The sequence below is a fragment of the Bombina bombina genome, chromosome 6, assembly GCF_027579735.1.
Source record: "Bombina bombina isolate aBomBom1 chromosome 6, aBomBom1.pri, whole genome shotgun sequence".
NCBI classification, from domain to species: domain Eukaryota; kingdom Metazoa; phylum Chordata; class Amphibia; order Anura; family Bombinatoridae; genus Bombina; species Bombina bombina.
Genome location: NC_069504.1, coordinates 842,343,338 through 842,355,808, shown reverse-complemented (window position 1 = coordinate 842,355,808; position 12,471 = coordinate 842,343,338). Strand labels below are relative to the sequence as shown.

Genomic DNA, 12,471 nt, shown 5'->3' with positions numbered 1-12,471 from the left:
ACGGCTTTAACTGAGTTTTTCTATGCAGCTTGGGGGTATGGACCATCTCCGCAAAGTACGAAGATTCTCCGCAGCAGAATTACACCAATAACTTTGAAGTAAAAGAATATGGTAAGAAAAATGTATGCCATGTTAAAAGTATTCACTTAAAGGGACACTAAACATTAAATCTTTTATCTAAGCATAGTATTAAAGTGAAGGTAAACTTACCTGTATATCAAAATAGAATTCAATTATCTGTCACAAATAAAAATGAGTTTCGTTCATCAACCTGTATGAAATCATCTTTGAAATAAAGCTATCGCCGTATAAAATCTCTATTTTAAGATGATAACAATCAACCCGTTTTTTTGTTTTTTTTTCTCCCTCTTGATCACGTTCTTAAAAGTACCAATTAAATTTCTGGCCGTTAGGCGGCCGTGGATCTACGTCACCCGCCTACTATTCCAAAAGCGCATGCGCTACTGTCCTATTCTACATTTTGTACTCCAGCGCGCGCTCCCGTTCGCTAATGCGTAGTAGCTTTAAATAGGACCACCTACACTAAATATTGTGACCAATGTGTCCGGTCTTAAACAAAAACTGCTAATCTCTCAATTGCACAACATAGCACTGAATGAACACTGTATAGTTGTTCCTTCAGCGCTATGATGGAAACGGCGATTAACGCATGCGCATTGTTGTTTGTGATTGAGGAGTGTCGCATGCGCATTGGTGATAGACATCTGAGGTTTGCGCATGCGCAATGCTTACGCTCGTCGTGTACGAGCTTTGGAGATGCGCATAGAGCGGGTGGGACCGCTCTATACGTAACAGCATCCAAAATCCAGAAGCTGAGGTGGGGTGGAGTTTAGACGCTAATGGTAGGCAGCTTAGTATAATAAAAAAAAATTGAAATATGTGATATAACATGGAATAAATTTAGCGAACAGCTTATTATATTAGCCAATGATGCATTAATGTCTTGAACACATGTAAACTTAACCTTCACTTTAAGGTTATTCCCCACCTCACTCTAGTCATGGTGCTGCCATTTGGAAATTATTGCATTGCTGACATGTTTGCAGATATGCAGCAAGTCTCCGACTCCTTCATATACCTGCAGTGATACCTCATTTCCAAAATGGCATCACCCATAATTAGAGGGGGGTCCATGAAATGTATTTAGGTTTAATGTCCCTTTAATATAAACATAACACAATTATCTATATTGCATTACATTTGTGGCTAGTATTTCAGCTGTAACATCACAAGGACTCATTCTATACAAGTAGTATTATATATTCTGTAATACATTCTGATAAACACTATTATTGGTACCTTACCAATCAAACTTCATTGCACTTACTGATATAGCTACTTAAGATGGACCCATAACACTGCCCTGCAAGGTAAAATGCATAGCCCAGGAAGCTAGGAGTCCTGACTGTATTGTAAATAGGATCAGGCAGTAATTCTTCTCACTGGCTGTTTCACCAGCCTCTTAAAAGAGAAGTGCTGAGTTACCAGATGCTTCAGTAAGAGTACATATAATGAGGCTGATTTATCATATGTCTGTCTGACATGATCTGCTCAGCGGATCATGTCCGACAGACATCGCTGAATGTCGACAGCATACACTGTCGGCATTTAGGACTGCACAAGCAGTTCTGGTGAACCGCTTGTGAAATGCTGCCCCTTGCAGACTCGTGGCCAATCGGCCGCTAGCAGGAGGTGTCAATCAACCCGATTGTATCTGATTGGGTTGATTGCTGTCCGCCTCTCAGAGGTGGCGGACCAGTTAAGGAGCAGCGGTCTTAAGACACCATACGGTGCTTAAAGGGACACTGAACCCATGATTCAGATACAGCATGCAATTTTAATCAACTTTCTAATTTACTCCTATTATCAAATTTTCTTTGTTCTCTTGCTATCTTTATTTGAAAATCATGAATGTGTATCTTAGCAGCCAGCCCATTTTAGGTTCAACACCATGGAGAGTGCTTGTTTATTGGAAGCTGACATTTACCCACCAATAAGCAAGCATAACCCAGGTTCTCAACCAAAAATGGGCCGGCTCCTATGCATCACATGCCTGCTTTTTAAATAAAGATAGCAAGAGAATGAAGAAAAATTGATAATAAGAGTAAATTAGAAAGTTGCTTAAAATTCCATGATCTATCTGCATCATTAAAGGAAAATTTTGCGTTAAGTGTCCCTTTAATAATTTGACCCCATGGTGAGGTGTTAAATGTAATATGGGCACACTAAAGCAGTAGGGGAAGGATTTTAAAAAATAAGTGTATTAATGATTATATCTCCTTACAAAAACTAACTATATGTTCATTTCATGTAAATAAAAACACCAAATTAAGACACATCCCTATGGAAAGTGAACTTGTCATGAAGAACATGACTCACCTCTTCCAACTTATGGTGGCCAAGTTTTGCTTTCCAATAAAGAGAGTAAAAACACACTAATGTAGGGACAATACTTGATGGTAATGTGTCAATATTTATATCTAAATACAGTTCAGTAGTTAAAGCAGATGTACAACTGTTTTAAAGGGATATATATATATAGTGATTTAGACAGAGCATACAATTATTTAAATAGTTTCCAATTTACTAATATTGTTATCAAATTTGCTTAGTTCCCATGGTATTCTTTGTTGAAGAGATACCTAGGTAGATTACTAAATCACTAGTGCTCTTGGAAATGGATAAAATTCTTGCAAAATGAGGGGCGGAGCTTGGCCACTTAGAGAGATGGCCGTGTAAGTGAATAGCTCCAAGGTCCGCATCTCTAAATCCCAATAAAATTAGCCTTATCAAATCACCCAAACATACCCCAACAGAAGGCAAGACTCAATGGAGGGCAGAACACTTTGTGGAACCCCTTTACATACTGCTCACATACCGGATCAATACATCAGAAGACCGTAACTTTGTGCCAAGCAAGGAGAAACGCTGCACCATATTGAAGAGCAGCAGACGCAGACAGAACTGACACAGGCAGGAGCTAAGTCGGAGCTAGGGGCGCAAACCAGATCAGTAAGACTGTAAACACAGCTGGCACCTAACCGCAGCAGAAAGAAACCAGAGGGTTAGAGTTTAGCCCTGACACACGCATCCACCTTAGTCTGAACTGCTGGCCTCACATAATACCGGGTCTCCTCCTATAACTGGTAGTCAGGATAGTGGCCTTTCAGACAGACAGGTGCATCTAATACCCTGTTTTGGGCTCTGTATGACACAAAGTATTATATCTCACTGCCTCATATGACATAAGCCATCAATACCTCACGGACACACCACAACCACCCCAGCAGTCACTCAGGCTCACAGTTGAGAAAAAAGAGAGATACCCATACCCTGTAACCAAGTCCTTCAGCTAGGCTGCCGCAAAGTGATGCAGCATTAACCCACTGCAATCTATTATACAGCTGCTGCACGTCTACCAAGGAGGTAGTTGACAACAGATTAAAAACAAAAAAGTTTTACTAGAAACAAAAGCTGGATATGCCAGGTCACAAAATACTCAAGTCAGAGGCCTCACTAGCTCAAAAATGTTGCAGAACTATCTAAAACAGCCTGAGCCTAATCAGCCTACACCTGCTGATGCTCCTAACAATAATGTAGAAGTGGCAAATAGCCAGAACACATCTTCCCAAGATATAAATTCCACATACCTCACTAAAGAGGACCTGAAATCACTCTGCACTAAAGAGGATGTCAATGAAATGCTGTCAGAGGTAAATAATTGGTATGAAGAGTTGAAAAGGGACATATCAAGTGTAACGCAAAGAGTTATGAATTTGGAGGAAAATCACAATACCACCTACAATGATATTAAACATATCTCCCGCTTGGTATATGACCAAGATGAAACAATCCATCACCTCCTGGAGAAAGTGGAAGACTTAGACAATCGGGGAAGGAGGAATAATCTATGCATATGGGGGATACCAGAGAGTATGCAACCAGTGGCACTTGAGGGATGTCTTCAAAGCATTTTCCGGACTCTCAAAGGAGATGACAGTGCCCCTGAGATACCTATAATGTGGTTGCATGCAAAACCTCCACAAAAGCCCCCCCCCCCCCCCGAGAGACGTCATACTTAATCTATTACACTTTACGGACAAGGAAGACATTCTAAAACACGCCAGGCAGAAGAAAGATTTTACACATGCAGAAATTAGAATCCAGATCTTTGCAGACTTGAGCCCTACCACCTTACAGAAAAGAAGGGACCTTACTCATATCACCTCCAGTTTGCAGGATCAGAACATCCAGTATAGATGGGGATTTCCAGTGAGTCTCATTGCCACCAGAGGGGACACAACTGCTGTTTTCATGGTCAGAGAGGATCTTCCACGCTTCTGCAAGGCCCTACGGATCACCATTACACCCCCAGAGCTACAACCACAAAATACAGAACTCCACGTCCCCACAAGCAGCGACTGTCTTCCACCAGAAGAAACTCAAAGGGACACTACCACCTCTGCCACTTGCAGCTGAATAGACTCCAGTAGTGGTGGTAACTAAGCTACAACCACCTTCTTATTGGGAATATTACTTATCCTACAAGGCTACAAGTCGTATTTTCTTTTCTTATAACCCTGAACCTAGAGCACACCCCCTCACACTGATCTCAATTAATGCCAAAGTCATTTAATAGCCCAGAAAAAAGATCGGTAGCTTTTAATCAATTGCACCAAGCAAGACATTATTTTCATACAAGAGACACACTTCCAGAAAGTGAAGGAACCGAAACTTATTAACAATCAATTTAGAACCGCTTTTTTGGCCTCGGGAAGGGATAAAAAAGACGGAGTGGGAATACTACTCAGTAACTCAATTAAATTTTAACCCAAGCACATAGAAAAAGAATCCAAACGGCAGGTACATAGTAGTCTCAGGCCTCCTATATGACAACCCAGTGACATTTGCAAATATATATCTCCTGAACCTGGGACAACATATACTCTTTAAACAAATTACCCAACTGCTACTCGAACACTCGAAAGGAGGAAACTTTAACCTCCCTTTAGACCCCATAATTGATACATCTACAGGCTGGTCCAGTACGCCGAAGCAAACTATTAAATCTATAAATACACACCTCCAACAGTTAAAATTACATGATATCTGGAGAACCATTAATCCAAACACACATGATTATACTTTTCATTCCCACCCACACTGCACATATTCCAGGATTGATTACCTTATGAGTGATCAAATAGGCCTATCCATGATAGACAACTCTTCTATACTAGCAATCACTTGGTCGGACCATGCCCTGGTACAATGCAAAATAGAATGGCGAACAACACCTATATTACCTTTCATCTGGAGACTGGACGAATCCATTCTAGACAACCCCTTGATTAGGTTTGACATGGACACTACTCTGGGTCACTATTTACGGGAAAACACAAATGATAACATTTCCTCAACCACATTATGGGAAGCCCACAAGTGTGTGGTAAGGGTGGAATTTATCAAACACAAAACTAGGGAAACCTAGAACAATAGGCAGTTCTTAAATTCCACATTAGCCCAAATTAGGTACTGGGAAACGGAAAACAAAAAGATCCCCTCTTCAACTATAATACTAGGATCCCTCACACAAGCTAGACAAAATCTTAAAAATCATCTCACAAAAGTGTATCAACGTAAAACTGCCTTGTTAAAACAAAGATATTTTAACACAAACAACAGAGCGGGCTCTTCCCTAGCGAAGGCTTTCAAATGTAAACAACTGAACACACATGTACACTCAATTCAGGACCATGAAGGATTCTTACACAAAGACAGTAAAAGTATTGCCGAGACATTCAGACTATATTATGAAAAACTATACAATCTAGACAAAGAATGCAGACAGTATGATATATACAAATTCCTATTTGATATTCGCCTCCCCACACTTACCACAGAAGACTCGACGTTCCTTGAAGCTCCAATCTCTTTTGAGGAAACCAAATTGTCCATCAAAAGCATACCCAACAGGAAAAGTCCAGGCCCCGACGGACTTAGTATTAAATACTACAAGACATACATGCAACATCTCCTATAACCCCTCACATATATGTTCAACTCACTCCTGAAAGAAGGAGGCTTCACAGACCAAATTTTGGAAGCACATATAACGGTTCTTCCCAAACAGGGTAAAATCCCTGACAGACCCAAAAATTTCTGCCCCATCTCTCTTTTTAACTTGGATATTAAGATATATGCAAAAATACTAGCCACAAGAATAAATATACTTCTTCCCATGCTGATACACCTCAACCAGTTAGGCTTTGTGTCTGGGAGAGAGGTACGAGACAATACGTTAAAGACATTACAGCTTATATCACACACCCAAATACATAATATACCTTTGGCACTTGTTTTAACTGATGCTGAAAAGGCCTTTGACAGGGTACACTGGCGGTTCCTGAAAGCGACCCTGGCCAAAATTAAATTTAGCAACAAATTCATAGCCCAAATCTTTTCTTTATATAGCAAACCAGCTGCTCAGGTAAAGGTGAATGGCATGCTCTTCAATAAATTTTACATACACAATGGGACAAAGCTGTCCACTCTCGCCCATCTTATTTGCTATCACCATTGAAACGTTAGCACAAAAGATTCAATCTGATGATCAAATTAAAGGAATCCACACTAAGACATGCGAACATAAACTTGCTCTCTATGCTGACGACATTCTACTTACACCCACAGATATAGACACCTCCTTACCCAAAGTATTGGAGACCTTTGCCAATTACGGCAAGGTTTCAAACTTCCATCTTAATCTTAATAAGTCAGAAATGCTAAATATTACATATAACCCAGACTCCTTGCCCAGAATGGTACAAAATTGCCCTTTGAAAATGCAGCAATCAAAGATGAAATATCTAGGAATATACCTTTCCCCAGGTAATTTTTCAAGCTAACTACAAAAAGTTGGAAAGTAGCTTAATCTCAGACCTCTCCAGTTGGAGAAATAAGTCAATCTCTTGGTTGGGACGAATTAATGTGGTGAAAATGAATGTTCTGCCCAGGTTACTTTATCTCCTTCAGACAACACCTATTCCACGTCCAATAGATTACCTGGACAGAATTCAAAATATCATAGAACAATACATTTGGAGAAATGTCCAGCCTAGAGTAGCCAAACGTTCACTATACTTCCCAAAAGACAGAGGTGGGTTGGGAGTACCACATATCATTGCGTACAAACAAGAGATCACATTACATAGATTATTGGACTGGTGCCAAAACGATCCCAACAGAGAATGGATTCAACTAGATTGTGACATACTGAAAACAAATAACGTGGGAATGACTGCCTGGTTACAAACAAAATACAGACCAAAGGCAGCATCAGCGTATTATTGGACTTTTTCTTCACGTGGGATAAAAGCATAAATACCTGAGCAAACATATCCACCACAACCTCCCCACTGACCCCCCATTTGCAACAATCCCATGATAGATTATAAAGAAACTAGGTTGGGCCACCAAGTACACATCAGAGATAGAGTGTTCTCTGCAATAACTGAGGGACACAAACTTAAGGCACTTAGTGACATACGAGAAGGTACACCTAACATCCCCATGACATGGTTTTCACATACCCAATTAAGTCACTATCTTTCCACACGCCAACATAAACAACACCTTACAAGGTCAAAAACTCCTTTTGAAACCCTTTGTTCACAAGACTTCCCTACGAAACGCTCAATTTCAAAACTTTACAAACTCCTCCTATTTGAAGACGCACATGCTCTTCCCTCCTACGTTAAGGCATGGGAAAGGAAAATACAAAATGACATCACGTTTCAAGAATGGCAGAAAGTCTTCCAGATTACAAAACATTCATCAATATCTGCTAGGGTACAAGAATCCAGTTACAAATTTCTCTCCAGATGGTACCTCACACCCAGTAGATTGCAGCACATATACAAATCGGCTTCGCAGAAATGCTGGAGGGAATGTGGAGGGGAAGGGTCACTTACACACATCTGGTGGGGCTGTCGTAGGCTTGACACATACTGAACTGAGATTCTCAATCATATAAAGGATACAACAGGATATACTTTAACCAATGATCCTAGAAACCTTTTATACCTATCCCTACCAAAAATAGAGAATAAAGCGCTTAAAGCATTACTGATGGCCATGCTGAATAGTGCCAAAATGTTAATACCCAAACACTGGAAATCTCAGATCACCCCGACGTTGGGTTAATGGAAGCAGCAGGTCTCCATATTAATCCATCTTGAAAGATATCACCATATGATGCAAGGATCTCTTGATACTCATGAACTCATGTTGGCAACCTGTGCAGATGGTAACGCTCAACTGACTGGTTAGGGTACACACTCAGTAACAAATCACAATGAGATGGATCAGGATTCAGGGCGAAAAAGATTACCAGGCATTGAGATGATAGGGGAAATGTAGACCAGTAGATCTCTACCTGTAGAGGATAACCCCAAAACTCACACTGTTACTAAGCCTATATCACTACAACTCAGAATATGACAACACAATGTTTCCTCTGCAAAGTTATACCATCTGGGCTACCCAGTTTGTACCTTGATGCTTGAGATGGAGGAGTGTTGACCCCCCCTATCAGGAATGCTTTTATCTTCTATATACAAATGATGCTGTAAACTTATCTGTTATTTCAATGTTTTTCATTTTTCATTTGTCTCCATGTTTAGCTGAACTCAGCCTCCAATCTTTATTAGGGCACAATGCCCTCTCGGACTTGATATTATAAACATTTCAGGGATGGCCTGAGCATGGACTTTACTTTATCTATTTTCTTTATAAAATGAGACATTTAAAGGATGTACCTTATACACTTATGGCTAAACATGTAACTTGAATTGTTTGTTATACCTTTGTTTCTAATAAAGCATTTGAAAACTCAAAAAAAAAAAAAAATCTTGCAAAACTGCTGCCATATAGTGCTCTAGACAAATGCACACTCATGAGCTCCCTGTTTTTTAAAAAAAGATACCAAGAAAATTAAGACATTTTGAAAATATAGGTAACTTAGAAAGTTGCATGCTCTATCTAAGTCGTGAAAGAAAAATTTGGGTTTCATGTCCCTTTAAGGTGTTGGAAAGATAGAGAGCAGACAGTGGCAGCTATATGAACTCCCACACCTACTGGTAATAGTACGTCATAGGGGCTGCAATAAAAAGCAATACTGAAATACTACTTGAGAATGATGTGTTTTGGTAGCAACAGTTTTCCGACATGTATAATGTGTGTATTTGCATTTAAGGACATTTCTTTCCATGATTCCATGCAAATTGAAATCATATTATAGATGCTTTTGCACTTTGTAATCCCTCTTTTATTTTTCATATTATTATTATTTTCCACTTTTTCTTATCTCTCCTCCCTTCCCAGTCTTACCCAGTTTTGAAGTTGAACTGAATTTACAAAATAAATTCTTTTTATGGACTGATCAAGAATTTATAGTGGACATCCGAGCAAAGTGAGTATACTTTTAAATACATCTTTTTTGATCATGCAGCAGCCAGTAATATGTAGATGTGTCTGTGGCTTCATGGTTAAATGAAAGATGACACATTTAAATAATAAAGAAGAGGTTTCTTCTTCTGATATTGTATGGCATTCTATTGAGCCAATGGGGCCGATTTATTAACAGTCGGATGGACATGATCCGCTATAGCTGCTTCTTAACTCCTGTTTCCGGTGAGCCTGAAGGCTCGTGCGGAAACAGGGGCATTCAGGGCCTTTCGGCCCTTAATAAATCGGCCCCTATGCCTCCAGTTCTTGTTATAAAGTGTAGCCTGATCACTACCATGTTTTAGAGATGTCTCAAATTTCAATCTACCCACAGAGCTACAGTGTATAAAATGCATTTTCTGTGTACTTACCCCTCAGCTACCTGTATGGGAAGCACGTGGATGGAAAAGCATTTGTGATTTTTTCGGTGAAAAAGAATAATATTAAAACTGGCATCCCAGAATCTCTTACAAGGGTTCAGGTATCAGTGCCTTTCTGTATTACTAACCTCCACATGTTTGTATTGTCTTTGCTCAGTGTTTTTAATTTTTCCCTTTCTGTTTTTAAGGTATATTCTCTAAACTTTACTTTCTTATTATTCCAAATATTGTCTCTCAGATTGAAGAGGGTATAGGAGAGGCAAAATTAAAGAGAGCAGATCTGTTGAGACGTTTCCAAAAACCTGAAGATATGCTGGAATATACGTTGTGTGTAACCGTTACTGTCATCACAGACTCAGGTATGAACATAAAACCTGGGAAAGTACTTTTAATTACATGAAGTGCTTGTCTAGGGAAATATTTCAGTCATAAGAAAGGAAAATGTGCTTAAAAAACAAAAACAAAATGGTAATACATTTTAAAAGACCCTTTTTGAAACAGTAAAGAAAACAAATAGTTTAATGCAATTTGAAAGGGACATAATGAATGTGACACTGGATATCTTGACTAAGTAGCTCCACCAAGGGCCTTAACCTGGAACCAGTAGCTGTAGAGCGGGAAAAGTGATTTTAGCAAGAGCCCACCCTAATAACCAGACAAGACCAGTATTAAGTTTAAACACCAACAGACTTTATTGGGATAAAAACACTGCTTATATACACATTTGCCATCTTGATAAAAAGCCTTATCTGATCCCAAGATTCTCGCCCCTCTAGACAGGTTTGCGCCTCCATAGAAACAATAGTCACGTAGGGATCCCACAATAGCTAGGTCCCGGTTTAGGGGTGATCCCAAGAGAGTGGCGGCTATTCCCGGGTACAATTGGAGAGCTCCAGGCCCCAGATGTCCCAGTCCAAAAAGTGACATTATCCATCGCTGGGGGCCAGAGCAGCAGTTGATCAAAGGGTACGCCGGGTCAGCCAGCGGTAGAGGGGGGATCCAAAACCCTTGGTTCCGGAGTCAGCTCCCTCCTGGCAATCAACCCAACCTTTATCTCTCAAAGGTAGTACAAATCCCGAAAAGAGCGGAGCTCTGGGGCAAAGGGTCTCCGGAGCAACCTATGTCAAAGTTCAGCAGGGATCCCTAGCGAGCCCAGCCTGCGAGTAGTTCCATAAGATCCCGGCTGGGTTTCAGCAAGTCAGGAAGGGGCCAGCGGGCAGCGGTCAGTGCTTTCTGGGCAAGGTGTAATCATAGTGTAAGGTAGGAATGTGGGTGCGCTAGGGTAGTGTAAGCCTCTCTTTAGGAGCCTCTTCAAAAATTGTGATGTAGAGGGCGCTCAAGCTTAAACACTAATTAGTAGAACTTTACCCAGTATGGGGCACTGTCTCAATATATTGAGTTATAATATCTCTTTTGTGATATTCTCAAGTGACATATACGGTAGGGACTGATCTCTATATCAATAACCATATATCGTGCAATCAGTGGTATAATTCGTTTATGCTCTGTGAAATTAAGAAATTGTGCAAAAGTACAAATACATAAATAAATCAATTCCAAAAGTGATAAGCAAATATAAAAACAAAAATATTTATGAATAAAATATAATTTAATAGACAAGCGCTATTTTATCTCGCTGATAGACACAAAATCAGGGACATCTCCCTTGAGGCATAAAAAACACAAAAAGAGTCAGTTGTACCACCTTTTAAAAAATGGATGAGAAAATTTGTAAGTTCCTTATAGGATACAAGCGTATAAGTATTGTAACAGTTCCTCCCTTATAGGATACAAGTGCTTGATTATTGTAACAGTTTCTCTATAGTGGTTTCCTTGCAAACCATATAATTAGTAGAGATGACTATGACATATAGCCTGTGGGCATACCATTGATTAGACTCACCACCTGGATAATTACCTACTCTGAGCTGGACTCCTCTCATCATTCCTTACGGCTCGTATCGACCTCCAGTTTTGGCGTGTGTTGTTCTTTTCGGTGTGTGAGTACAACTCTGATTTTGACTTTCATGTCCGTCACGTGACCCTAATTCGGCTATACGATAGGTCTGTTTTTTGTCGCTATGTTTGAATCGGAAGTTAACTTAAGCATCAACATGTACTTGTCTTCTATAGAATTGCAGTGGACCAGGCACCCCAAGAAATCACGTTTCGCCCGGTATCTGGGCTTTATCAAGGATATCAAGGTGTAATCATAGTAACAATGTAAAGGGGGAGCTGGGGGAAATACAACAATCCACAGTATGGGAGGAGGTAGTCTTGGCAGCCTTTAATCCGTGACACTGAGCAAAAGTAAACTGCTTCATTTATAACTGTTTATTTTTTAACAAATGCCCTACATCATAATGTTTTAATTCACATTAAGGGCTTAAAGACATAGGCAAAGCAGCATATCAGTTATACTCCCATGCTACTTCTAGAAAAACATACATACATATGCTCCAATCAACAGCAGTATTGGGACCTTGTGTGATTGATGATTGAGGGATATTCACATATGCTCTATATAAAGGTGGACTATTAGCGGTATCAGGTTAATAGGTTA

At 39.9% G+C, this 12,471-nt stretch overlaps 1 protein-coding gene across 2 annotated transcripts in view; it reads left to right on the top strand.

Annotated features, from left to right (window-relative positions):
- Positions 1-12,471, top strand: part of LOC128663755 (A.superbus venom factor 1) — a 114,714-nt gene that overhangs the window by 33,900 nt on the left and 68,343 nt on the right. For both annotated transcript variants that reach the window (XM_053718240.1, XM_053718241.1), the window contains exons 6-9: positions 29-111; positions 9,406-9,493; positions 9,907-10,009; positions 10,147-10,267. In XM_053718240.1, coding sequence (XP_053574215.1) covers positions 29-111; positions 9,406-9,493; positions 9,907-10,009; positions 10,147-10,267 — 395 coding nt within the window. The remainder of the gene's footprint in view (positions 1-28; positions 112-9,405; positions 9,494-9,906; positions 10,010-10,146; positions 10,268-12,471) is intronic.